The 27,261-nt window shown below is 41.7% G+C and overlaps 1 protein-coding gene across 1 annotated transcript; it reads left to right on the forward strand.

Moving 5' to 3' along the window:
* The first annotated feature begins 2,511 nt into the window (after positions 1-2,511).
* Positions 2,512-21,949, forward strand: LOC131573778 (ubiquitin-conjugating enzyme E2 N). Its single transcript, XM_058828011.1, has 4 exons — positions 2,512-2,647; positions 20,062-20,308; positions 20,491-20,631; positions 21,265-21,949. The coding sequence occupies exons 1-4, from the start codon at positions 2,618-2,620 to the stop codon at positions 21,303-21,305; spliced, it is 459 nt and encodes a 152-aa protein (XP_058683994.1). The 5' UTR covers positions 2,512-2,617; the 3' UTR covers positions 21,306-21,949.
* The last annotated feature ends 5,312 nt before the right edge of the window (positions 21,950-27,261 follow it).

Here is a 27,261-nt window from a genome sequence, read left to right on the forward strand (position 1 = left end):
AACCAAAAAAAACCAACAACAACCCCCTATACCCGAGTAGATACATACCAATGGCAAGAATGGATCAGGAATATAGGGCAGGGAAAGGGAGCAGAACCTCAGTGCTGCCTGCAGCTTCTCCAAAAGGCTAAGGGGCATCCAAAGCTGGGTTAATTACTCACGGATACTGCAATTTCACTCCCACTTCTATCACCTACCCAGACCCCACTGTAAGACAAACCAATTCACCAGTCCAGCAGAAGACTAGACTGAATGGCTGTTTTTCTGCCAAGTTAGTGTATTGCATCAGCTCAGCAGAATGAACAGCAGGGAAAATGCCATGTGTAAGGAAGGAAGGCAGAAGGAGTGAGATGGGAAAGGGAAGAAAGAAGCCCTCTTTTTAACACATTGACTCAGCTGTTTGGTCTAACTTAACCTCAGTATGTGGTTTCACACTATCCCTAATGCAGGCAACTATAGACTTTTCTCACACTCTCAGGCATGGGTTCCTGTCCCCTTGTTTATGCCTCACCTGTACGTCTGTGTGGCTGCCTGCAGTTCACAGCATCTCACTGCTCACCCAGGGACCATCTATGGTTTTTGATCAGCTCATCTTAGGTGAGATCATGATGTGAGCTGAGAGAACAGCAGTGAGGCAGACAAGGAGGGCAGCAGCCCTCTTTAGCAGCAATGCAAATAAAAAGTAGTGAGCCCTTGACATGAAACTCACGCTCAAAAACCACTGTGGAGGCAGGCCTTGGTGGAGTTGGGCTGAATGTCCGTATGAATGGGGACTACAGGTGACAGTCTACAGTCAGTATTCTGGAGTAGCCAGCTTGGATGGCTTTTCCAGCCCGATATGGATATTCAGGGATCTCTGCAACAGTCCTAGGAGCTAAAATGGCTTAGGGGGACAATCTAAATATTTCTAAATATATCTAAATCTAGATATGACAACAGAAATCAATGTTTTTGTTCACTGCTGTCTCCTGATCGAGTGGACTTCAAAAGCCTTTTCATTAAAGAGGCCAGGACAGGTGCAATGAAAACTCCCAGGATGTGACAGACCACTTGTTGTGCAATGAAAGCTGTTAAAACATAATAAGCTAGATTGACGTGCTGCAACTTCCAACTGAAGCAAGATTCATGGTCTACCACACTTGAAAGGGGACACTGAATGCAATGCTGATGAGCATACATTTGAGCCAACTGTGCTTCACTCTGTTGTTGCATCTCACAGACTTGCAAGAAACTGAGTGGCATCTTATTCCCACAGAGTGTACACTCACCTTTTGGCACATGTTTTCTTCCATGTATACCAGTCCTTTAAGGGACAGTATTCTGTGAGAAGTGTAAAAGAGAGAAGAAAATGAAAAAAAAAGGGGTGAAGGCAGAAACAAAGAAAGAGAAGTAATTCAGCATGCACTGTAACAAAAGACAGCATCTTCCAATTACTTTTGTCTTCAGGGTATATACTTCACCCAGTGAAGGTGCTTTGATATCTAAGTAAGTGTAGGAGTCATGGAGTCTTTCTCCTAGATTTGCCATTGCCAAAGAACTTTACTTTCTACCAGAGTACACAGAATGTCCTGTTTAAAGCCAAGTCCTGTTTTTAACCAGAAGAAAACACTTGACAGGGAATCGTATGCACATAGGGTTCTATTCCTGGCTGTGCTGCTGGCCTGCTGAGTGACCTTTGGGAAATTAGTTCATCTTTCTGTGCTTTTATTTCCCATAAATAGAGATGCACATTCTTAGATGTTGCTATTACTATGCAGCTGTAGCAATGTCCTATTATCCTTGTGCAATAATTATACTCCAATGTTTACAATATTCCTTTTTCTGCTGAAAAAGACGGAGGTTTACTAGCCAGGTGTTATTAAGACAAAGATCATAGAGTCACAGAATTGTTAAGGCTGGAAGATCCTATTTCCAACCTTCCTACCAAGGCAGGGTCACCAGGAGCGGGTGACACAGGAACATGTCCAGGTGGGGTTTGCATGTCTCCGGAGAGGGAGACTGCACAGCCTCCCCGGGCAGCCTGTTCCAGTGCTCGGCCACCCTCAATGCCAAGATGTTTTTCCTCATGTTGAGGTGGAACTTCTGGTGTTTTAATTCATGGCCATTGCTCTTTGTCCTGCCATGGGGCACCACTGAAAAGAGCCTGGCACTATTCTCTTGACACACACCTTCGAAACATTTTTATATTTGATGAGATCTCTTATCAGTCTTTTCTTCTCTAGACTAAACAGGCCCAGCTCCCTCTCTCCAGTCCCTCTCTCGTCACTAGAGAGATGTGCCAGACCCCTCATCACTTTTGTGGCCCTTCGCTAGACTCAGTAGCTCCTTGTGTTTCACATACTGATGTTCTAAGATATCTTTGAGACAGGTTTAGGGATACGCACAGAATCTAAAAGTCAGGGCCGGGCACACGTTTGGCGCTGGCAGCGCACGGCCCCGCCGCCGCTGGTTTCACTCGGTCCGCGCTGGGCGCTGACCGCACACAGCGATCCCTTTATCCTACATTTCCCGGCGTCACGCGCGCAGGGCGGCGCCGCAGGAAGCGCGGCGCGGGTCTTTCCGGCCGTGCGCGCGCCCCGAGCGGAGGCGCGCCCCGAGCCTGCACCGACGAGACAAGATGGCCGGGCTGCCCCGCAGGATCATCAAGGTACGGCCGCGCGCCCTGCCCGCCGCGCGCCGCTCCGCCATGCCCCGCCGGGGGCGCCGGGCGCGCCGGGCCGGGGTCCCGCGCCGCGGGCAGCGCTGCGCCGCGCCGGGCGCCGCTTCCGGTGCCCGGGAGCAGGGCCGCGCTAGGGCTGGGCCGCCTCCCCGGCCTCCTCCCGCCCCTGCCGGGCGAGGGGCGCCTCGCTGCCGCCGCTCCCGCGCCCCCGCCGCTTCCCGCCGCCGCCGCGGGGGCCCCCCCGCGCTGTGTCGGCGTGCGCGGGCGGCGGGAGCGGCCGGGCCCTCCTGGCGGGCGCGGGCCCGCGCCCATTGCGGGGATTGCCCGGGCGGCGGCGGCCCCCGGTGCTGCCGAGCGCTGGTATCTGCGCAACCTTCGGGGTCCGGAGCTCGAAAGACACCGCGCACAACCCCCCTCTGTCCTCTGCCGGCCGTGCGGCTCCTCACCGGGGGCTTCCGCCAGGCCCCGGCTTCCCGGCGCAGCTCTCGGCGTGCTTGGGCCGGGGGAAGGCGGCGGTGGCGCCGTGCTCGGCTTTCCTGTGCGGTGAGGGAAAAGCCACAGCGAGCAGTTAAACCTGGGCTACAGCTCTGTATGCGCCGGGACATTCGCGCCGGTGGTACACGCTGGGACAGCCTGGCTACTGCTACGTGTGCTCGGAGCTGTCGGCCCGTACCCAATTAGTGTGTCGTGCCGGCGGTTCGGTATCATGTTTCGGCTTTGATTTGTCAAGCTTTGCAAGGGCACTTATTTTGGGGTACTTTCAGCAGATTCTCCGAATTCAGTTCCAGCTTGAGACTTGAGTAATTTGGAGTCATATGGAGATACAGGTAGCTGTATTGCAAGCTGTCGAAACAGTTCGGTCCTGTAGCTCACGTGGTTGTTCCTTCTGCACTGCTGTCTCCTACTCGATTTGTAATAATGTGAATTGAAGCCCTCGAATGAGTGATCATTCCCTTTACAAAAGTTTTTAAGTGATTCCAGTAAGGTTTGTTTGCCCTCGTAGGAAATGCCAGCATCCTCCTCATAGCTTGTTACAGTGAATGGGTGTTCATTTATAATACTGTGAAGCTTTCTTGGTTGGTAAGCGTTGTAAATAAATGAATTTGGAAAGTGTTAAATAGTGGATGAAAAAATACAACTATTTTGTCTAAGAAGTCGAGTTATTGAGTAGGTGATAGAGATGATGAGGTAAAATAGGGCAGGAGTAGCATTTATCTTCTGTGAAACAGAACTAAACTGTGATTAGTGCTCAGAATTTTAAGCAGTAAAAATAAAGAAGACAAATCTTACAGATTTTGATGCCTATCTAGCTGCCTGAGTGCACAGCATGCTAATCTGAATGTATTTGAGGTATGATAGGGAACAGTGATTCATAATACAGTGGAACTGGTATTTATCACAGAGTTGCAGTAAGAGCTCAGTCATGAGGCTGGTGTCTGTGTTAAATTTTCATTGCTCTTGACAGTTCCCCAGAATACAACCAAGAAGTGCACCCACTTATGCTGGTGCATAAATTTAGTTCTTGGTACTTTTGTTTTCTTAATGGTTTCTAGAAAAAAACGTTGGCACAATTTATACAACTCACTTCAAAGATGTGTAGTGATGCGGGACTTTCTTTTCCTGCTGGAGAAGAAAGGTGAAGGGCAAAAAAGAGTCCTAGAAACTCCAGATTTTCTATGAAGGATACCCCTTAGACATATGGTGGGTTGAGTATTTCCATGCGTACATTGTAAGTTGTCTGCAGTCAGTCTAGAGCTTTGAAATCTTGGATTGGTTGTGTTAGATGACCAGCTCTTCAGCTCCTGTGCTGTGCATGCCTTAAGTTACCACATGTGCGTATGATCAACTTGAGTCTGACTAATTGCTACAGCCTCGAAAATGTGCAAAGTCATATTTTGAAATATCACAGCTGCAGAGGTACAGACCCAGAAATATGCCCGATAAGTCGTCAGGAGTCTTGAGTGAGAATTGTTTGGATCTTTCCTAGCATGCCAGTTTTGATTTTACTGTTAAATTTCCTCTTCTGGATGCCTTAGAGGGAGGGGAGGGAGTGAATTCAGTTGCAAGTGAGAATTTGAAACATCAGGGAAGGAAGGAGAGATAGGAAGGAGCTGAGTAATGGTAAAATAACTCCAGTAAAGAAAATTAAATCTTCATGTCATGCACAGTAATAAATTTAATGATAAACAAATGGCTTAGGTTACTTTTAGGAAAGACCTTTTCCCTTTTCACCACATGCACCCTTTGTGTTGCCATCCAGGAGAGATTGTCGATGGCTACTTGGGGCTGGGAGAGTGTATTTGGACTGTAATGAAGTCCTGAGCTTGGCTAGGCACTCCAAATGCAGTTGGCATTCCCTATCTTGAGCGACTGCTGGCAGATGGCCGGGCTCTCAGGTTGACTTGCAGCCCTGTACTCCTCAGCTTGCGTCTTTGCTATGCGCAGGCTGTCATCCAAGCCGGGAGGAGAGCAGGAGCTTTCCTTGTCACCGCAAGAGCTCTGTTTGTGTCTCCAATACTTTGTTCAAATTCTATGAAAAGGTGACAGTATGGGTGTTGCAAAGCAGTTGTTGCAGAAGATGCAGAATTCCCAATTTGCTGTCCTCTGATTACTTAGAAACAGACTTCAATAAAGTATGTGTGGGAATGGTCTATAAGTTCAAAAGATAACTTGCTTTAGAATTATGACTGTTAGCACATCACAAATGGTGAGTAGAAGACACTGAGTTAGTTTTGAATCTTTAAAGACAGAATTGGAAAACCTTTGATGTTTTGAATAGAGAAGAGATATATTTGTTTTCTTCAGTAATTCAGTACCAGGGGTCCTATGAGAATAATCTTGACAAAAAAAATCCATTAATGTCAGATAAAATTAAAATGTGTTATTGGCACATTTACATAGATATGTGGTTTTGATGCTGTAAACTTTTTTCCAAAAAGTGACTATTTCCAGTATTAAAAGATGAGCCTCTGCAGTAGACAATGAATAAGCCCAGTGACTTTTATTTTCAAGCACTTATTACATCAGTTCTTTCCTGTGTTGCAAAGTCACGTACCTCCAGTCGAGTAAGGAATTGAATTGCATCTGAATTTTTTTCTTGGCTGACATTCAATCCACCTCATTGCTGTGTCAAGTGCAGTCAGAGTATGTGAATGGGATGGACAATATCGCCCCTTATAATCTTTTAAAATTTTTTTTTTCCTGCTGTTTTCATTGCTGCAGTGATCTCATCATTCATGATTTGATGCACAGGTCTCTAAGTTGCCTGTAGCCAGTTGTTATTAGCACTTCTGTTATAATCGCTGCAGCTGCTCCTATCATGAGGTAACCATCTGAATCAGTAGCTGAGACTCCTTCAGATTTTTTTTTCTAATGAATTTATCAGTGTTAAATTACAGAGGCTTTGATTTCCTCCCCTGCACAATACTGTGGTGTTGTCTGAGATATGCATTCCTTGCTATTGACTGTGTGAAGCTGTTTCCATTATCTGCAGTGAACTCCTGCTTGCTGTATTTTTTGAGACTGGGAACGCTTGGACTGCTTGCTACAAAATGCTGCTTCAAAATGTAAAATTTCTGGGAGGTTTTATGGAGATTCTCTTGGTGTGTGTGATGCTAGGCACTTAGAACATTCTATAGTAGAGGTCAGTATAATCAGCCTTATATGTTAGGACTTTTTTTAAAATACAAATCAAGTATTTAGCCTGCACCTGGAACTTTCTAGAAGTTCTTTAAAAGTACTACTGGCAGCCGACTTGAAGCTTCTTACTTTTTCTTGAAAACTGTGGTTTTTTTTGAGGCATGAACTTCTGTCTCCACATTAACATTTAAGTTGCTGTTACTTTTTGATTTCTCTGACATTTCTGACCACTTTTCTATTTCCTGCATTAAAAAAATGAAATAAAAAAGACTTGAGGTAAAACTAATGCCTTTTTGTGGTGTTTTGTATTTCTTTGGATGGTGGTTAGGTACAGAAAACATTACTTCAGAAGAATGCTGTTCCTTGACAGAGAATGTAATGTCTTTTTGCACCTTGTGTGCCATTTGAATCTTGTTCAAACTTGAAATTTGATAGAAGGGCGAAAATTTTGGGAATTTTCAGAATTGTTTTTGTCCTGTTCTTAAAACCATATTCTCCCTGCTCCTCTCTCCGCCGTCGCCCCCACCAAGTGTAGAAAGGTAGAAAGTTTGCACCCTCATTGAGTCTTCTTGCCAGGTGACTGGTACAACCTGGGCTGGCTGGGATAATGGGAGGGATATACAGACAGGTTTTGGAAGCCTGGAGCTTGGCAGGGAAGATGCTTTGTGCAGACAGGGGAGGGAAGCTGAGGAGAAGGCTCAGACCCAGGGGATAAGAAAACTTTCCAATTAGGTCTAGTCAGGTTAAGTTTTAAAAAGCAAATCTGGAGTCTTAATAACAGATCTTTAAGAGGTCTGACAACCTTTTCCTTAAAGAAGCTTTCAGTAGACCCTGTAGAATAAAAAGTGAGGAAAACCCAAGCAAGTAACCCAGATAGAGGCAATAATCCTGTTTGGACCATCTTGTATAATACTTCAGCAGCTTTGAGGCACAAACCTATAGTAAACCAATGGATTTTTATTGCTTGGCATTCAGTTGTTTTGTCCTGTACATGTCTGTTGTGTTTAGATGGCTTTCAGAGTATCATCAAAATTTGTTTTGATAAATATTTTATTTTGTAATAAAACACATTTTTGTAGTTACTTGTGACTGGTGGATTAATAGCGAAAATCAGGTTGCAGATTTTGCCATAGATGATGTGGTAGATTGACCCTGGCTGGATGCTGCTTTGTGCTTCCCCTCAGCTGAGTGGGGGAGAGAAAATAGAACCAAAGGCTCCTGGGTCAAGAGTCACAGGGAGGGATCACTCGCCCATTACAGTCATAGGCAGAACAGACTTGCCTTGGAGAAATTAATATCATTTATTACCTATCAAATCCTAGTAGGTTAATGAGGATATTAAAACACCTTCCTCCTACCTCACCCTTCCTCCTGGGCTCAACTTCATTCCTGATTTTTCTCCCTCTTCTACCCCTCAGCGGTGCAGTGGAATGGGAAGTGGGGGTTCTATTCAGTGCATCAAACGCTTTCACTGTTGCTCCTTCCTCCTTAGGGGCAGGACTCTATACTCTTCCCCTGCTTCAGCATGGAGTCCCTCCATGAACTTCTCCAACAGGAGTCCTCACAGGCTGCAGTCTTCACTAACTCCTCCACTGTGGGTCCTTTCCACAGGATGCAGTCCTTCAGGAGCAGACTGCTTCAGTGTGGGTCACAAGTTCATACCACATGTGTCACACATAGTGCCAGCAAACCTGCTCCGGCATGGACTTCTCTCCCCACAGGACCTGCCAGGAGCTTGCTCTACTGTAGGCTTCCCATAGGGTCACAGTCTCCTATGGGCACATCCACGTGCTCCAGCATGGGGTCATCGATGGGCTGCAGGGAGACAGCCTGTGTCACCATGGGCTGCCAAGGAATCTCTGCCCCCACACCTGGAGCACCTCCTCCTTCTACTTATTCACTGACCTTTGTGTCTGCAGAGTTGTTGTTCTTACATAATCTCATTTCTTCAGCTGCTGCTGCCCAGGTTGTGGGGTTTTTTCCTCTTTCTTAAATATATTACCTCAGAAGTGCTACCAGCATTGCTGATGGGCTCAGCCGTGGCCAGGGGCAGGTCTGTCTTTGAGCTGTCTGCCAGTGACTCATGTGGACATGGGGGAAGTATCTGGCAGTTTCTCACAGGAGCACCTCAGTAGGACCCCCCCACTCCCCACTACCAGAACCTTGCCAGTCAAGTCCAGTATAGATAGCATTTTGACAGAAACTCAGTATGAATTACTGTGTCACATTAACCATGCTTTGATAGTTATCTCTACACCATATGTTAATGCAAGCCTCCAGTGCAAATGTGCTCCATCAGTATTACTGCAGGAATGGTTTACACTCTTAGCTTAGTGAATTCAGTTATGCCGTTTACCTTACGATAGCTGGGGATGCACCATGAAAGGCTCTATCTGTGCTATCACATCATCCTTTAGGAATTTGCACAGGATCTCAGATTCACAGTTCCAAAATCCTGTAATCTGCTGTGGAAAATTCAAGAATGAGGTCATTCTTGGGGGACAGTGCTGCTGGCCTTGAAATGCCCCTCTTCATGTTACTGCTTGGCTACAAAGTCTTCCAAGAGTAGGTAGATTTTGGTTGTTTTGGTTTTTTTTCCTTCTAGGAAGGCACTATGAATTGGAATACATTTGTCTTCATCTCATTGCAAGTGGTTTTGCAATGGTTAAAATTGTGTGGTGACGGGATTTGAAGAGATAGAAGTGTGTGAGAGGATTGTGAGCAATCCAGAGTTCATTCACAGTGCTTGCTAAGCAGAGCTATAGTATCAATTTGTTGCACAACTTTTCATATATTGAGTACTAGTTAATGCTTTCTAAATCTGCTGTACCAGTGTTTTATTCTTTCTTTTTTTACAGCTGATGTATTTGACATGTTAACACTTTGAGCATGTTTTCTCCCCTATTTTTTTGGGAGGAGGTGTTAGATACAGTTGGGGCTGGTGATGGGGTCTGGGAACCTGCAGGGTGGTAGAGGCATTCATGTACAAGGGACACTAGCCCAGTAATGGGTCCAGAAAGCGGGGGCATGTGAAAGAAATGCTGTTACTTGGGGATTGTATGGCAAGGAAGAGAATTCATGTGGAGGCTGGCTTTTGTGAACCAAAGTGTAGACTCCTATTTATGATTACCCTTGCTTTACAGTTTAATGGGCTTTGCTGCTAATGCTTTTTCCCTTTGTCCTAAAAGGTAAAATTGTTTTCAGAAGATTTTCTTCAATGAAGTTACTTTACAGTGATAAAATTTTAATGTAAACTTACTGAAATACCTCTGATAATATGACTTCTGCTTGGGTAAACAATTTATTAGGTAACCAGTTTATTTTCAGTAATGCTGATTACAGCCAGTTCTTTACATAGTTGTAGCTAATGAATTGATAGACCCTGGAAGAATTTGTGCCAAATGTGATGTAATTTTATACTAAGTTTTGAATTAAGTCTTTGTAGTTTTATGAGGCAGCTTTACCACTATATGTAGAAGACAGTTTTGACTGATAAGTTTCACTTTTTCCTACTGCCTCCCCCTCAATAATCAAAGCAAAAACGTGCATGCTTTTTTACCGTGTGCAATTTATCACTCCTCAGTGAAGGAGATGAGTGTGATCTTCCCCCTTATCACAGTCAGATGGGAAAGAATTGTCATTTGGCAAGTAATTATAACTTGTCACTGTGCCAATATAGTGCTTTAACTAAAACCTTAAGTTTCTATTTCATACCTCAAAATTAGTCTGGACTATTGGATGTAGGTGGAAGGTAATGACACTGGTAACTGGCAAGGGTTACCTGTGGTCCGAATGAAAGTATGAAAGAAACGTATTCTCTGCGTAGTCTGAATTGAAATGCCAAAGTTGGTTATTGTACTTCTGTATTTTTGTAGAGAGCTGTACAAGGTGAAAAGTTACCACCTACTGAAGGTAGCTTAACCAGAAGTTCGTGAATTGATCAATCTGACGCATTCTCGTAGCAGCCACCCAGTACCTAAAGCAGGCCTACAAAAGATCTAGAGAAGGACTTTTTACAAGGGCATATTGGGGTAGGACAAGGGGACTGGATTCAAACTGAAAGACGGCAGGTTTAGATTAGATATAAGGAAGGAAGAAATTCTTTACTGTGAGGGTGGTGAGGCACTGGAACTTTCCCAGTGAAGTTGTGGATGTCCCATTGCTGGAAGTGTTTAAGGCTGGGTTGGATGGGGCTCTGAGCAAGTGGGAGGTGTCCCTGCACCTGGCAAGGGAGTTGGGCTAGGTGATCTTTAAGGTCCTTTCCAACCCAGGCTGTTCTATGATTCTGATTCAGGTTGAACACCTTTACTATATGAACAGATTCAGCTTGGATTGTGCTGGCACGAAAATTTTTGTGCCACTGAGGTGAACTTAGACTGAGGAACTGATTTGGCTCAGAACTCTGCAGTAAAGGTTATTTCTTAAGCCAAATCAATTCTGTGATCTCATCTGTTATTTGACTTTGCAAACACTTGGGCTGATGAGGGGAGTACGTGGAAGGGTGACTGTTCAAATTAGCACTGCTGCTGAGAAGCTGGAGTTTCCCATTCAGGCAAACTTGCATTTTGTGAGGAAAGGAAATGGTGGAGGTAGTTACAGATGTGAGTGAAGTTAATCAAGAAGGACTGAGAACCATGCTGAAATGGTGGGTAGAAAAGCAACGTCACTTAATTGTAAAATCAACAGCCAATGAAGAATGAAACAAAGGACTTCCACTCTCAATGACTAAAAATTAGTGGAACTTAGATGTAATTAAAAAAAAAAAATCTTTGATTTTTGCTATTGGTATTGTCTTTTCATCGGTTTTAGAAATCTTCCTGGAGGATTTGGCAGCAAATGTCCGATCTCCCTTAGGAAGCAAATACTGAAATGACTGATGAGCAATCAGTTAAACTGAAAGATCTCTGTTTTTCCTCAGCACATTTTCTCCCACATAAATTGTTTTGTGTGGTACTCTGCAAGTGATGTTATCATTTCAGCTGTAACAGGAAATGGAGCTAGTGGTTTTAATTTTAAGTCTGTCAGCTCTTTCTCAAAAATTCTTAATTTTCAGTGTCATCCATGGAGTCTGAAACTGTACTGCAATCTCTCTAAAAGTGGTTTTGGGTACCACAGCTCAAATACAGACTAAAAAGTACTGTGTGATTTATGGTGAGGTGGGCTGACCTTGGGCAGATGCTCACCCAGCCACATTCTCTCCCTACCTCAACCAGGCAGGGGGAAGCTCATGGATCACGAGAAAGACAGAAAGATAATTTACTGATAATCATCATGGCAAAACAGGCTCAATTTGGGGCAATTAATTAATTAATTAATTAACTTCCAGGCAGGAAAGATAAGATAGAATTTGATGGTGGGAAACAAAGACAAAATTAAAACACCTTTGCCACCCTTTTCCAATACTGAGCTTCAGTCCTTCACTCCTTATTCTCCAGCTCCCCTATCCCTGGTGGATGCAAGGGGATGGGATATGGGGGTTTATGGCTAGTCCACAACAACCTGTCAGTGCTGTTCCTTCCTTCTCACGCTTTTCCTGTGCTCCAGAGTGGTATGCTCCATGGGCTACCACGTGGTTGTATGCTCCACTGTGGTCCTTCATAGGCTACAGAGGATCTTTGCACCAGTGCTTGGAGATGGTCCTTTCTGACCTTGGTGTTCACACTACTTTTGCTCACAGACTTCTATTTTTTTTTTCACCCCTTGCTGTTCTCTCTGTGTGGTGTTGTTTTCTGTCCTTTCTTAAATACATTTTCCCATGTATGCCACCAGCTTGGCCAATGGGTTCACCTGTGGCATTTTTTGGAGCTGGCTGTGTCTGGTGAGGTACAGCTCCTGGCCTCTCCTCATGGAGGTCACGCCTGGAGCCCCTCTGCTGCCAGCAACTTGACACATACACCCTGTACATGTGCTCAGTTGGTGATGCAGTTAAATTAGATCATACCAAATATAAAAAAAATTGGGGCAAGCTGATGTGGATTTCTTTCAATTGGGGTGCCATTTTCATTTTACAAATAACACTTCTTTTTGGCCATTTTAGGACTATTCCTACAGTGTTGAATGGCATCCTATTGTTCCTTTTGACCAGGGTTACCAAAAAGTTTGTTTTGTAGCTGGCTGTTTGGAGACCTTTGCTTGTAGCACCTGTGGAAGAAACTTGTCAAGGGATGTGCAGATATTTTTCATTCGTACTTGTGGAAAATGCTTTTATCCACACTGAATACCAGCTGTTCCATGGTTTCTATTGGAAATTACTGTCCTCTGCTAGATGGCAGCAGAGTTTTTATGTTGTCAATCAGCATTTTTCAGGTTAAAGATCTAGTTAGGAAGACCTAGTTCACTTTTCCTGAGGGGCATTGAGAATGCTGACAAGGTGTGCTTTCTTAGTAGAATTGCAGAATGGTGATTTCTGGCAAGGTAGCAGCAGTAAACACTCATACTTGAGCTGTAATTCCTGTTGTAGATTAAGTCCACATCCATCATCTGTCTTCCCTGATCTGTTCTGAGTAAAGCTAGGGTTAATTGAACCTACAAGTAATGGTAGATACTGCCTACACTTTCTCACTGTCTATTAGATTAGAGAGGACTTATACCTTGCCTTGGCCTGACAAAGTTGTTGGAGTGTAATCTCCATCTTTGCCGGTGATACTGAAGGAAAATTGCTTGACTACTGCTTAGTGAATTGAGCTAGTAAATGTGCGACTGAAAATATGAGGAATCATTCTCTTGAGACTTTGTATAAAGATGTGGTATTTAAATGTATTTAAATGGCATAAAATGTGCCATTTTCAATATTTAACAGCTTTAAGACCTGCCGTGTTTCTCTTTATGTAAGAGGCCATTATTAATGTTTTGTGTTTTGAGGTTTCAGAGTAATTTTAGCACAGATATGTCAGCCTCTGAATGATATTCTCTTTTTAAGGTACTCACATAAAGTTGCTAGCCATAAGAATGCTTTTCTGTAGTCTGTAGTGCTATAAAAGGTTTTTAGATAACTGTTTATAACAAGTAAGATATGCAGAGTCTTTGGTGTTTAAGACTTTTATAGATGGATGAAGACTTTTAATTTGGTATTTTACCATCTGTTATTGAAATTAGACCAGTTGGTAGTTAAGCTTCTTCCTTTGGAATGAGGAGGAAGGCTCTGCATTTCCTCTTTAGGTTGGTTACAGAATAGTAATCTATTACACTGGTATCCTGCTGTCATTAACGCTGCAGTCCCAGCTCTTTAAACCAGCTCTTTCACCAAAAGGAATCTTCTCCCACCCTTAGGAGAGCATTTGTTTTCCCCCAAAAGGAATCTTCTCCCACCCTTCTGAGAGCATTTGTTTTCCCCCTGCTTTTTGTTGGCACAGCTGTTTTCGTGGAACATGTGGTGCACTGCATCAGGGACTCTTCTCTCTTGCATGACTTTTTTCCCTTTCTTTTCTTTTCTTCCAGATTGGCTACTTGCTATATTAGACCATGAGGTCAAGAGACAGCTATGCAGGCAAAAGTGAAAGTGCATAATAGGCTGAACTGGAAAGGTAGCACAATTTTGGTTTTTTCATTTCCTTTCCCCAGTGGCTGATCATTTATCACCTTAAAATAGTCAGGCCTTGTAAGGTGGTGTGTTTTTTTTAAGCTACCTTTGTTCTCATGGATTTTACAAAGTTCACTAGGTGATTTCACAGCTGGTATTAAAGGACAATGTGGACCAGAAGACCCTTCTGTAGAATAGTGTGTTCCTTCAATTGTAACACTCACTGATACCACATTAGTTAGTGGATTAATAAGCAGCATTTATTAAAGTAATCTGCATATCAGTAATATTGAATGTGAAATAAGAAACCTGGGGTGTCTGGAAAATGAAGTGCAGATAACTGAATTAATAAGCGGAGCATATTTGTCTAGAATTACGGAGCTTGGATTTCTTCTTTGAGCTAGCTTGTGCTGACTTCACAAGCAAGCTTCCCTTAAATTCTGGTGGCCTTCACATGGTATCTTTAAAGTTCACATATTTTATAGGTGCTCGATATTGATTTGTTCCTAACTGTTTTAGCCATGTTGCTTGGCAGGCAGTGTAAAATTTGTGGTGGTTAACTATTGCCAAAGCACAGGGAACAGAACTGCTCTATTTTTCCAAGCAAAGAGTAGTTCTCCTTTCTAGAAAGCAATGAAGACATTTTTAAAATTGTCTAATTCCATGCCAGCATTTCTTCCTTCAGTACTGTAGTGGTCTCTGTAAAGCAAAGAAGCTTTACAGTTCAGCTGCAGTGCCTCTGCTAGGTAAGAAATAACGTTTGGGTTTTTTTGCAAGTACTTGCATAGTCAGGTCTTCTGATTGTGGTATTTGCCACTTCTGTATTTTGGCACTATCTATTTGTAGTAATTTGTTTGGTCCTGCCTTAGTCTGTTTACAGCAGAAGTAGCTTTTTGTTTTTCAAAAGGGTAGCACACAGAAATCTTTTTTTTAGTTTTGACTGAGGCCTTGGCAGCTTGAGGCTTTTGTAAACACTTCTGCAAGACTGAAAGTGATTGAAATGCTATATTTCTAATGGATTCCTCCTTTGTGTGCTTGCTCATACCTCCATATTCATTAGCAGTTGATTTTCCTGTATCTGTGTATGGAAGCATCTTCTAGGCTGTTCAGTTTACTTCTGTAAAGAAGTCCTCTGTCTTATTCTGTGAGTATGAACCAGGAGAATCCTGGTGGTTGTCTGATGTTCAGTAACGTTTTTTCCCCTTTTACTGAAAGCAGAATAACCAAGCAAAAGCTCAATGAATGAAACCTACTCTCCTGCAGATCCTTCTCTCTTCATTGTGTGGCTTCTCTTAGCCTTGGCAACCTCAAAAGCCCTCACCCCCACCTCCTGCTCTGCTGGTCTCTTCTAAAGATCACAATGCTCTCTCTTCCTGAGGCTTCCTATCCTCACATGTTAATGTAAAAACAGGTTGAGAGTTTCTTCCCCCTCAGGTACAATTAGTTTTCAATTTAATGTCTTCATAGAAGAATAGCTATGCAGAATGTCAGCTACACCATCTGTCCCATCAGTATCATCTGTCACTGCTTCAGGCCACCTGTGTTAATAAGGAAAGCTTTGCTTTTGCTTGTCAAAACACCTTCAACACTTCTGTTTTTTCTAACCACTTAAAAATAAAAGGGGGGAGGCATAACCAGTTGTGATTGATTGATTGGTTTTTTTTCAAGTAGGGACTGGCATGTATCTTCCTTTTGGGTTTATTAATTTGTTTAGTCAATGGAAATTGTTACATTACTTGGAATTGGAAAAAGTGTAGCAAATGCAGGAGTGAGACGAAATCTCAATCTAAAAGCATTGCAGAGTATGACAAATAGAAATAATTGCCTATGGCAGCATGGGAAACAATTGAAAGCTCTAGAGCTTTCAAAATATGTGCTGAAACATCTTCTGTGAAACTTCAGTATGCTAGAGGAGAGCTAATAAAAACCACCACATAGTACTGTTCTGCAACACTTACTTGATGAGAGTTTGTATTCTTGTTGGAGACAAAATTAACTGTTCTATTATCAAAACATTTATTGTGAGCAGCAGAACTACAAAATCTTTTCTTGGAATTTATTCTTTTTCCTTTTTAGCATGTTTATATGTGGGTGCTTCAACTCTTTTTATCCTTATTGTCAGGGATTTTTGCTGGGCAAGGATGGTATATACTCAGTTGGAATAAACTGGCCAAACAGCAGTAGTAGTTTTTGAACTGTTCTCTGAACTCTTCCTCTCCAGTAGCACTGAGCTTGGTTAGCCTTATTCACCGACAGCTTACAAAACACACAGAACAGTTAAAATTGGACAAAGGGTTTAAAGGCAATTTTGGGGGAAAAGGGGAAGTAATGGAGTGCATAAAACTCACTTCCTCAGTTAAAAAAGTGTAAGAAAGACTGCCTAAAAATATGTGGGAAGTCAAGTATTGCATGTGTTCAGTTTTCCTGGAGTTAAAAAAAGGTGATAAGTTAAAAGTTCAATTAAAATAAAATAAACATTCATTTATTTATTTAAACATGTTTGAGAGACTTATTTTCATTGGGTAGCCATCCTCTGGGAATTAGAGAATAAGATCAATGTATAGTTCAATATTTTCTTCACATTTTGTCCACATCTCATCATTCTCTTGTGGGTGATGTATAGGGTGGTAGGTGGTTATTTTTTGCAGTGTTTTTTTGTGTTTGTTTTTGTTTGTTTGTTGTTTTGTTTTTTTTTAATTCGGAACGTACACTTAAAAGATTAAAATCTATGAACAGGTCCACTTCCTGCCTAGGTGCATAGCATTGCCTCTATACTCAAAATTTTTTTTCTCAAATATGACTTATTTTTGCAAGTTTTATGGCAAATCAAATTTATTTTAGTATCAGCATGTCTGCAATTGTCCATCTTACCCTAAAATGTGGAAATCAAGTCCATGTAATCACTTTAGAATTGGGCCTAGTTGTATGTTTAAGCATTTTATATGCTTGGACCTTACAATATAACTTTTGGATTAATTTCTCCCTTACTGTTCCTTTTCCATGGTGTCATCCCCCCAAATATATTTAAAATATTACTGTTAATATCTTCATAATTGCAGGACAAAACCCTGATTTACTGTCAGAGTTAAGGAGGTATTGATGTATTTAAGTACAAACATTGCACATTCTCTCAATAAATGGCATCTTTGCTGTGTTTCTCACAGTCTAACAAGCTTGTCTGTGTTACACAGTTCTAAAAAGATGTGTTTTCTGAAGCTTTTGCATGAAGGCAGTGAGTGATATGTGTTCACGGGATCATGGCCCTTCGTTTTGAGTGTGTTGGAGAAGTTTAGCTGGTGCTTGCTCTCTGCTGCACCAGAGCCTGGCAGGTGTGAAAGATGAGTGTCAACCAGTTCCCTCACAGGTATTCACCCTCATTTCTGTTTGAAAACAGCTTCAATTGCACCAATAGTGATGGAGCTGTGAGCACAGTGCAGGAAGCAAGGTGTGCTTGCTTAAAGGAATTTTCATCTGATATTAATGTTCCCCAGGGGGCCCATATGGGCTCAGAGCAGGCTCAGTACTGGTGCAGCTGTACACAGCATAAACACTTTTCTTCATGCTCCCTTTTTCTGGGGTGTTTCATAGCAAGATGACCACACTTATGGAATGTGGAGGCTTGAAGGGCTTTCTGAGCGGGGTGACGTGCTCACAGTGGTACATCCCCTTAGGTATTATGGGGTGCCTGCATTGAAAGAATTGTTTTTCTCATATATGGGCTCTCCCGTTGTTTTCTGACAAATAGTTTTTAGTGGCAGAACGTGCAGCTTGCAGCCAGGCATTGCTCTCTCAGATATGCTGGCAGGTAAAATGCTGATGCTGCTGCCACAGAACTGCTGATTCTGGGTTATTTTAAGCCAGGATTGGCTGCCCAGTATAGTTGCAGTCAGCATACTGGCATCACTAGGGAGGCATTCTGGGGACTGGGGTGTTTCAGGGGGAGCTGGGGACTGCTAAGATCAGCCCAGCTATTAAAATGGGTTATTAATGTTATTATTAATGTTATTATTTAATATTATAAATATTTAAAAAAGTCTTTGAGTGTTCCCATCAGAACCAAAACCACAATAGGCTTTCAAGCACGTCTCTGGCAAATTCCAGCTCTGAGGAAGTTTAAAAATTGGTCTTTTCCATAAGTTTCGTATTTTTAAGGTTTCAATTGGCTCACATTAGTTTATATTTAGCATAAGACACTTTGTTCTGTCTGAACTGTCAAACAGTATATGGTCCTTCAAAGGCAGAAACCCAAATTGTCCTATATATCTGGGGCAGCACTCATACTGACAGCTTGCTGAAACTGAGAATGGTTTATGCACTTACAAGGATAATCTGTAGTTTCTTACTGACTTTTCATACCACTGAATGTAAACTATCATAATTTGTTATAGCTGCTTTTCTACACAATTAGGGTACAAGTAAATAGCCAGCAGAATACAAATGAGTAAGTTATGAAATTATGTGTATAATTTAAAATATACTCACAGAAGTAAATGTAGACAGCTGTCAGAAGCTTGGATGGCCTTCCAGTGAGGTGTGTAAATGGCATCTAATGTCTATGCAGATGAGTAGACAATATGTAGTTGCAGCAAGGAAGCACACCAGATACATTTAGTTTTAGGTTCGCATATGTACATAGGAATAAATTCTGTATTATTTGTAGGACCTTAACAATTCAGAGACGAGTAATTGGATTTTGGAATTAATTACCGTGACTTCACTCCTTTATGTATTGATTAGTTTTTGTAAAATGAGGTGTTATTTAACTGCATCAAGACAGCCATATAACTTAAATGATGTGTACACTTATCTCTGCAAGAGTAATGTAGCAGTGCAGTTATGTTTGAAGAATTTATTTAGCCAAGTAGAGGTAATCTGTCTGTTTTGTGCTTGTATTGAAGAGAGATTTACTGTATTGGAGAGAGGCTGACTGCAAGTGTGTGTGCTGAGAGGACAAGGAGAAATGGCTCCAAGCTGAGAGTGGTTTAGGTACGATGTTAGGAAGAAATTCTTTACTGTGAAGGGGGTGAGCCAGTGGAACAGGTTGCGCAGAGAAATTGTGGATGCCCCATCCCTGGAAGTGCTGTTGTAGATATATGGAATAAATATGCTGTAAAAACAGAAATAATAAATTAATGTTATACCTACAAGTTGACATCTTCTGTCAGTAGAAACAGGATAATTTTTCTTTGTGAAAGCCAACACAGAAAGGTGGTGAAAAAATTACACAGTAAAAGCAAACTTTGAAGGGGGAAATGGGACTAAAATTGTGTGAGGAAATGAGGCTTTTGCAGGATTTTTTTTCCCTGCCTAGTGTCCTCTTGCCCATTTTGGCCTTGGGATCTTTTATATAAGAGCCAGAATGGTGCCCATAAGACTTAAGGAGACAGGCAGCAGAGGAGAGGCAAGATGTACAGGACTTGGTCTGTCTGCTCAGTGCATTAGCAGGATGGGCAACTCTTAGCTATGGTCACAGCTTGGTGCCTGAGGTAGGTGTTGACAGAAGAATGGAGCAACAAAGAAACCAGGTCGCTGTAGGAGACTGGCCTTCCCTAATTCTGCTGCTTACAGAATATCTTGACTGTCTCCTATTGTCTTTCAGGCTGACCTTAAACATTGTTATATGTAGGCTGAAGGTGCTCATACCAAAGCTATTTATCCATATGTATGTCTAAATATATAAAACAGCCTTATAATACACCTTTAGTGTTGCACCTTTAGTGTTGCACTTTAAATTCTTCAAAGTTGGATCTAACTCCAATGTTACGATGTACTTAACTCCAATGTAACGAATGTTCAGCTTAATAAACCAGTCCACTCAAGGTTAGGAGTAAACCTTGAACACTTTATGTGGGTGATTAATCCCTTTGGCTTTTCACTTATGGGAGTTCCTATTTAAGGTAAAATTGAAAATGCTTTAGGTGTTTTCATTGTGGTATTCTTTAAAGTATTTTTACGTATATTGAGAAAAACACAGTGGCTTGGCAGTAGTTCAATCAAAAGTTAAAAAAATTGAGGAGAGCTGAGTTATCTATTACTGTGTGTTACAGATGCACATAACAGGTGAGGATCTGGGAGGAGATGGGTACCAGTTAACCACAGCTTTCTTTATTCACATGTTCTTTGACTTTAACATAGTTTCTGTGAATATAGGCTAAATAAATGCTTATTGCTTTTAAAATGGTTTGTACAGGTCATGTTTATTTCAAATGTGTTTTATTTGTTTCATTGCCTCCTTTTCTTCTAGGAAACCCAGCGCTTGCTGGCAGAGCCAGTCCCTGGGATAAAAGCAGAGCCAGATGAAAGCAACGCACGCTATTTTCATGTGGTCATTGCAGGTCCACAGGATTCCCCCTTTGAGGGTGGGACATTTAAACTTGAACTATTCCTTCCAGAAGAATATCCAATGGCAGCTCCTAAAGTACGTTTCATGACCAAAATTTACCATCCTAATGTAGACAAGCTGGGAAGAATATGTTTAGATATTTTGAAAGGTAAGTGTTACTGTGTTTTCTTTCTTCTTATTGTATTAAGTACAGATATTTGTAAGTTGACACTAAAAAGAATTTTCACGTGTTTAAAAAATACCTTGCTGCTTCTTTAATCTGTAAAAACTTGCTATTTCTGTTGACTGTGGTGAATATGGTGTTTCATAGTGCTATAAATGTTTCTTCAGATAAATGGTCCCCAGCTTTGCAGATTCGTACAGTTCTGCTATCAATCCAGGCTTTGTTAAGTGCTCCCAATCCAGATGATCCACTAGCAAATGATGTAGCTGAGCAATGGAAGACCAATGAAGCCCAAGCCATAGAAACAGGTGATGTATTTTTTTTTTCCTAGTTTTAGGAATAGCTTATTATTGGGTATGTAATACTGGCTGGGGTATGTAAATCCTGACCTCTAGTTTTATGTCTGCAACTTGGTGAAACAAAAAATTACTGCATACAGTCATAGTCTAGGTGCCCTGAATGAGCCTGCAGTGGTCTGTTTTTAAGTCTGTGAGGCTTGATAGAAGAAGAAGAAGCTCTCTTGATCTGTTTTATCTTGAATTTTGATGGTGCTCATTTACTAATCAGTCTAATTTGGAGTTCTGGTAAAATGAAGGTGCATTCTATTGCTTGTCCTCTACATCTTAAGGAACGGATGAACAGGTTCCAGAAAAGTACATCTCATTGATATTGCTGGATCTGTTGCAGGCTATAGTGGAATGGAAGAGTTACTATGTTGTGCCTCTTCACTTTTGGATCCACTGCTGTCAGACTGCTTGTATACTCTACAGAAGTTGACAGCTGCTGGAATTCAGAATTGCACTTAAAAATCTCAGAACTGATACATTTTGTGTGCTTGCAGCAGTGGTATAAAAGAGATATTTAAGAATATGAATTTAAAATTACTTCGATCAAGCCTGAAAGCTACATCTTTTCTTAAATATGTTTCTTTTTCTTTACAGCCAGAGCATGGACTAGGCTATATGCCATGAATAATATTTAAATGCGCTTTGAACATCAAGTGTGCATCACTTCTCCTGTTCTGCCAAGACCTCTTCCTTTTTTTGTTTGCATTTAATGGACACAGTCTTAGAAACATTACAGAATAAAAGCCCAGACATCTTCAGTCCTTTGGTGATTAAATGCACATTAGCAAATCTGTGTCTTGTCCTAATTCACTATTGTACCGCATGAGCAGAGGCTAGAAGTATCATCTGGATTGTTGTGAAGTTGTTTGAAAGCAGCAGCACATCTCTGCTTTTAATCATTTTCCCCGTCATGGTTTAAGTATAAGCACTGTGAATGAAGGTAGGCAGGGTTAGCTGCGGGGCTTTTTGTTTTAATTTTGTGGGCTCCTCCTCCCTTTTTATGGTGATGCTAATTGCATTGGTAAAAGCAGCTAACCAGTTATACTTTAGAATATACCCTCTAGCCCAGTCTAACTTAGACGCTGTAGATGGACAAGCTTCATTGTTTGAACAAAAAATGGGAACATTAAACATCCATCACCTTCACTAATACTATAGTGATTCTGCTGTCAAGTGTAGAAAAATCCCTCCAAGAAAAAGCTTGTGACCATTTTGTATGGCTTGTCTGGAAAATCTCCTGTAAATCTTATGTTTTAGTAAAATATTTTTTGTTATTCTACTTTGCCTTTGTATAGTTTATTTTGCTGTGTTTTCATTTCTCTGTGACATTCGTATTTAAAAAAAATGAGTCCAGAATTGACAATTTTTCTTCACCAGTCTGACAGATATGACAGTAAAGAGGGGGAATTCACAGGGTTTTTTTTTCTTTTATTTAATTTGGTTTTATTTTATTTTTATTTTTTTTTTCCATCTTCTGTTTCCTGACTTTTTTATTAGTTTGTGTTATGCAGGTGACCTTACCTGGCCAATTTAATATGAAATTGCATTTGGAGTGACTTTTAGAAACAAGTCTCTGATGTAACAATTGTAACCTTAATTATAGTAATGCGTCAATGTGTGTTTTCATGGAAATAACCAAAACCTACCAATGAAGTAGGAGGTTAAGAGCAAATGACAGCACTAATTATGAGTCTCTGCATAGCAGCACGGTTTTCTAACTTTTTTAATTCCTGCCCTCTAGTAACTTGAAATTCCAGTGCTTAGAACCACTGTTAGAGCCAGCTTGTGTACTGACTGATGTCTGCTTAGCCACTTACAGCTAGCATCTCATACCACTGGTTTTCTCTACAAGCCTTATTAAGCTACTTGCTTGAGCAACTGGTCAGCTTAAATAGCAACAAAGCTTCTTTTATTGGAGGGAAGGAAAGTGATGAAAAAATTCCTTCTCATCCTTGTTTTTTGTGTATGCATCCTGTCTAGGAGTCCAGTATCTTTTCTGGGAACCCATCTAAGTGCTTCCCTTCATTTCTTGTATCTCTGTTCTCTTCCTTTTCCCAAGCCCTCTCCCTCACAAAACCGAGCAACCAAACAAAACAAGCTTAAAAGAAAAGCTTCTGGCAAGGCCAACCTGAAATGTATAAATGACAGCTCATAGTGGTTGCAATAGGGAGTGTTTTGTCATGCAATTCGGGGGTATGGTTATGTAGTCTATGGGTATTCTCCCTCTTTCACCTCTTCTTCCTCTAGTGTCATCTGAAATTTCTATAGAATGTGGTGTATTTATTGTGCTCTTATGTAAGATGAAGAATATCTATTAAAACTATGTTTTCCAACAGACAGTGCTTTCAGTGGTTAGTAACTGGTATTGTCCCTCGAAGTTCTCTGCAATGTGGTTGAAGAATGGTTCAAAATTCAACTTTTCCACCAAACTGAGTCATAAAAAAAACTGTTTTAAAAGTAGTTTCTGTGTTGAATGTAAGCCAAAGTTGGGTCCAGGACTTGTAACATGTTCCTCAGAGTGGGGAAGCACCATTAACACTCTCACAAATGTCTGTTTGGGGTTGGCTGGCCTACGTCCTGGATCTGCTACTAGCATAAATAACTTGTAGCAGGTAGCTGAGAATAAGTGAGCTGTGCCGTAGACTCTGGATTCACTTCACCTACCTCTTAATGCTTTATCTTACACTACATATGCAGCTTTCCTCAGCTCTGTCTCTAGTCCAAGGGCTGGTGGCACCCCCAGAGGACAGTCAGACCCACCTAAGTATCCTCTTTGAGAGCGGCTTTCCCTCCCTTCAGTCGAGAAACAAGACCTGAGCTGGCACTTAAACAGTTTTAACTTCATAGGCAGGATGAATCCAGACCCAGAAAATGTATACTAAATAATACTTATTTTACTTTTCAACCTGATTTAAGAGCCCTGTATAAAGTCAAGCTGGGAATTTAATTTCAGCTTGTGCCAAGGAATGTGTGACCCTCAGGCTAAATTCTTTGAAGCCAGTAAGATATAACCCTTTCCTCAGTTAAGCAGGTGTATATTCCCAGTTGTTATGTGAAACTCAGTAATTTATCTTACACCTACCATTGCAGCTGATTAGCAAATGCAGCTGTCTTTTAGGGAGTGTTAGTTTTATCTCCATTTTTAGTATATATGTCTATTGGATCAATTTACAGTAACTTTAAAATAAATGGGTTTCCTCTACCATTACTGGTGCTATGTGTCAAATGTCCTAAAATCCTGAGCAAGAATGATGAGATTGCATTTTCTGTGTCAGTGTTTGGGTAGTAACTGTGTAGCTGTTGAGCCTGGGTTATCACATGGGCTCTATAACCACACACGTGAAATACTTTTGCAGCAGTTTCCTGTAGATCAAGAGGAAGGCTTTTGGTTTTGCATAAATATTCAGTGGTGGTCTCTTCACATGTAGCCATGTTCTGTCATGAGTATGAAGTGTATGATTATTGGGAACTGATGGAACAGGTTTTTTGTATCTTAGCTGACTTTAGTCTAAACCAAGTGAAACGTTGCTTCGATAGCTTTCAAGTAATTGTATTTCTAACACATTGAGACTATTGTGGAACATCTTAATGGACTAGTGACATCAAAAATTGTGACATCTCTATTTATATACATTCCTTCTTGGGTTGGGTTTTCTGGGGTTTTTTCTGAGGGTTAAAGTAAAATGTCTGGTAGGTTTTGTCAATAACATGTCTTGACTGTAATGTAATATGACACTGAAATAAAAGGAAGAGTGATTATTCATTACTTAGGCACTGAGCTTCATTTAACTACAGTGGGCTGCCATCAGTGTGCAACAGTTTCCTAACAGTTCTTAACATGTGGTAAAATAAGAAAGATAACTTTTAACTTCTCATAACTTTTCAATTGATTGTGGTTTCCTGCCACATTGTATGGAGAGAGAACAGCAGCACCTCTGTCCTAGAAGTCCTCCGAGGAGACTGCTTTGGTACTCAGCTCAGAGGATGTGAGTCCCTCCCCTGCTTCCCCCGCTTTTTTGTTTGTTTGGAGTTGTTTTGTTTGTTGGTGTGGGGTTTTCTGTTGTTTTTTGGGGTTTTTTTGCCTGCCTGTTCAAATCTGTCTGGTTCAGTACAAAACTTTCCTACTTCCATGCATGGTTTGGACAGTTTCTAGTGCAATCAAATGATAAATGTATTGAGCTTTGCTAAACTGTGTTACTTTGTGAACATGACACAAGGTTAATAGTCATATGCCTGCTGGGATGGAGTTTGTACAGTTTATTGTGGCCTTTACTGTGGTAGTGTGCAGGATGATTTTAAAGCAAATAATTAATTGTTATGTTGCACTGAAATCCATTAGAAAAGAGGCATCAAGCAGCATGACTGCCTTATCTGTGGTGTTTGCTTTCATGAACTCCCCTCAATACTTAGATAAGGGGTTATGTGTGAGCAAGTAGAGTATCTCTGGGTAAAGACTGCTGCAGTGGAAACACTCAGGGAAACACTACCCAGTGTCTGACCTGGGTTAGCAAAGGAAATTGTACCCTAAGAGGACACAAATGGGTAGCTCAGTTGAGCTGTCACTGTTGGTCAGTCCATCAGTGAGAATTTAGTGCTCTAACTGAAGGAGCACTGGGAGGTGGAAACCACAGGTACTTCTCACACTGCATGAGCCTTCCCACATAAAGAGATGGATGCAAGTGTGGCATGTAACAGAAGTTTTTATTAATTTTTTAGGAAGGTAAATACAAATTATTTCATATAAAATCATCTCTGACTGGATTACTTGTGCAAGGTTGTTTCAGATACTCATGTCAGCTGGTTTCTTGACTTCAGAGCTGTAGTGAAGGAGTATTTTGGTTTCCCAGGCTTAATCTGCACCTTCCTACCTAAGTTGACTACTAAAGCTTGCAAGGTCATTTATAAATCTGAAAGATTTCATGTGTGCTGTTCAGTTGTTGCTTGCTGTAGCAGGTGTGCTTGTCTCAGCCTGAATACCTGCTGTGCCTTCAGAAGAACTGCTGTCATTTCCCCATCAGCTACTCCTGAGTAATAGCGTTCTTCCAGGTACCACTGAAGGCTTAGGCTGGGTCCTGGTAAACTTATGGAAGAATGTCTGTGGTCCCATGCACATTATCAAGGGCAGACTAATCTCATAAGACACAGTTAGGTAATTCTAATGGTGTTTTTATTTCCTTCAGCTGCTGTGGATGTTCATCTACCTTATTCAAAGACAGGTTGGGTTAGTGCCATAGCCAGAAAGCAGGAAAGAAGGAAATACCAAGTAGAGTGAAGCAGTTGAATGACCGCAAAAAGGCCCTTAGGACAAGAGCCTTGTTACAGAATCTGTCTGGATGTAGTGGGCACTAGGTCACAGGTAAGCCAACAGCAGGGTAAATGGACAAGATGATAGTCTTTGGGCAGCATCATGCATTGCTGTAATGCTTCATACTGCCCATCCATCAAAACTGGTGGTAACAAATGAGGGAAAGCTGTTGGGAACCAGTGCTACCACTGAGCTACTGAAAGCAGCGTGGGCCATGAGACAAGCAGCAGATCACACAGCCGACATATTTAGTGGGCCCTTGCCTTCCTAAAATGGCTCTTTGAACAGTAGTTCATGCTTATTTAGGGAAAGAAAAGTGTCTGAGAGCGTTGTTTGGGGTGGTGGTGCATAGCCCATAGCCATCAGATTGTCACAAGCAGGAATATGCCTGTGATTGCTGAGCCTGAAGGTTAAGAGGTGGCACCATTCCTTTTGTGGAGCATTGTCCTAATGTGGATGTGGTGCTGTTTCCATCACTTGAGCCAAGGAGGCAGGGCCTTGCTTAATGCCACAGCAGCACTGAGACCCAAAGAGTACTGAAAGAAGAGCAGCTTAAAAAAATCCCAAACCTTTTCAGTTCAAGCTTGAAGATTCTTACATCTCTTCAAGTCCAAAGTCAGTCATTCTGCCTATCCTGCCAGCTGCTGTGCTTTGTCACACTTCTGCCTCAACTTGAGTCTTACACTTCACTTGATGCCTTGGAGAGACGGTGATAGGAGCCAGACAGGACTGTGGCTACTGTCCTGTACCAAACTCCTTAAGCTGAAGAGAGGGAGGTGTGGTAACTGTCTACCTGTCAGAAGAACTGTCTACTGAGAGGGGGAAATACAGGAGCTGCTTACCATCCTAACAGCGTGGAAGAATGCTGGTTCAAAAATCAAGGTAAGGAGAAGGTAGGTCTGCAGCAGCAGACTGAGCACTGGCACCAGTTTTCATGTTGGGACAGGCATTGGACATGTGTGCTAAGGGTAGAGGGGAGTGTCATGACAAGGCAACAAATAGGAAACATTACTTAAATGTAGTTTAGTGGGGGTTGAAGCCTTTCACACAACCATTTCTGGTGCAGTATTTGCAATGGAATGACTACATCATCCACAGGACTAATTTAGATTTTATTCTGGTATTTCTCAAATATAAAAAGTCAAAATTCTTACATCAATCTTTAAAGAAAATCCATGCAAGCAGGTCAAAATGTTTACAACTTAATTCCCTTCCCACCCCCCCTTCCTTTCAGTTTTCACTTCACAAATCATGCTGGTAAGTAAACCAAGTGTCTGCCCCTCATG

Source organism: Poecile atricapillus, chromosome Z (assembly GCF_030490865.1).
Source record: "Poecile atricapillus isolate bPoeAtr1 chromosome Z, bPoeAtr1.hap1, whole genome shotgun sequence".
Lineage (NCBI taxonomy): Eukaryota > Metazoa > Chordata > Aves > Passeriformes > Paridae > Poecile > Poecile atricapillus.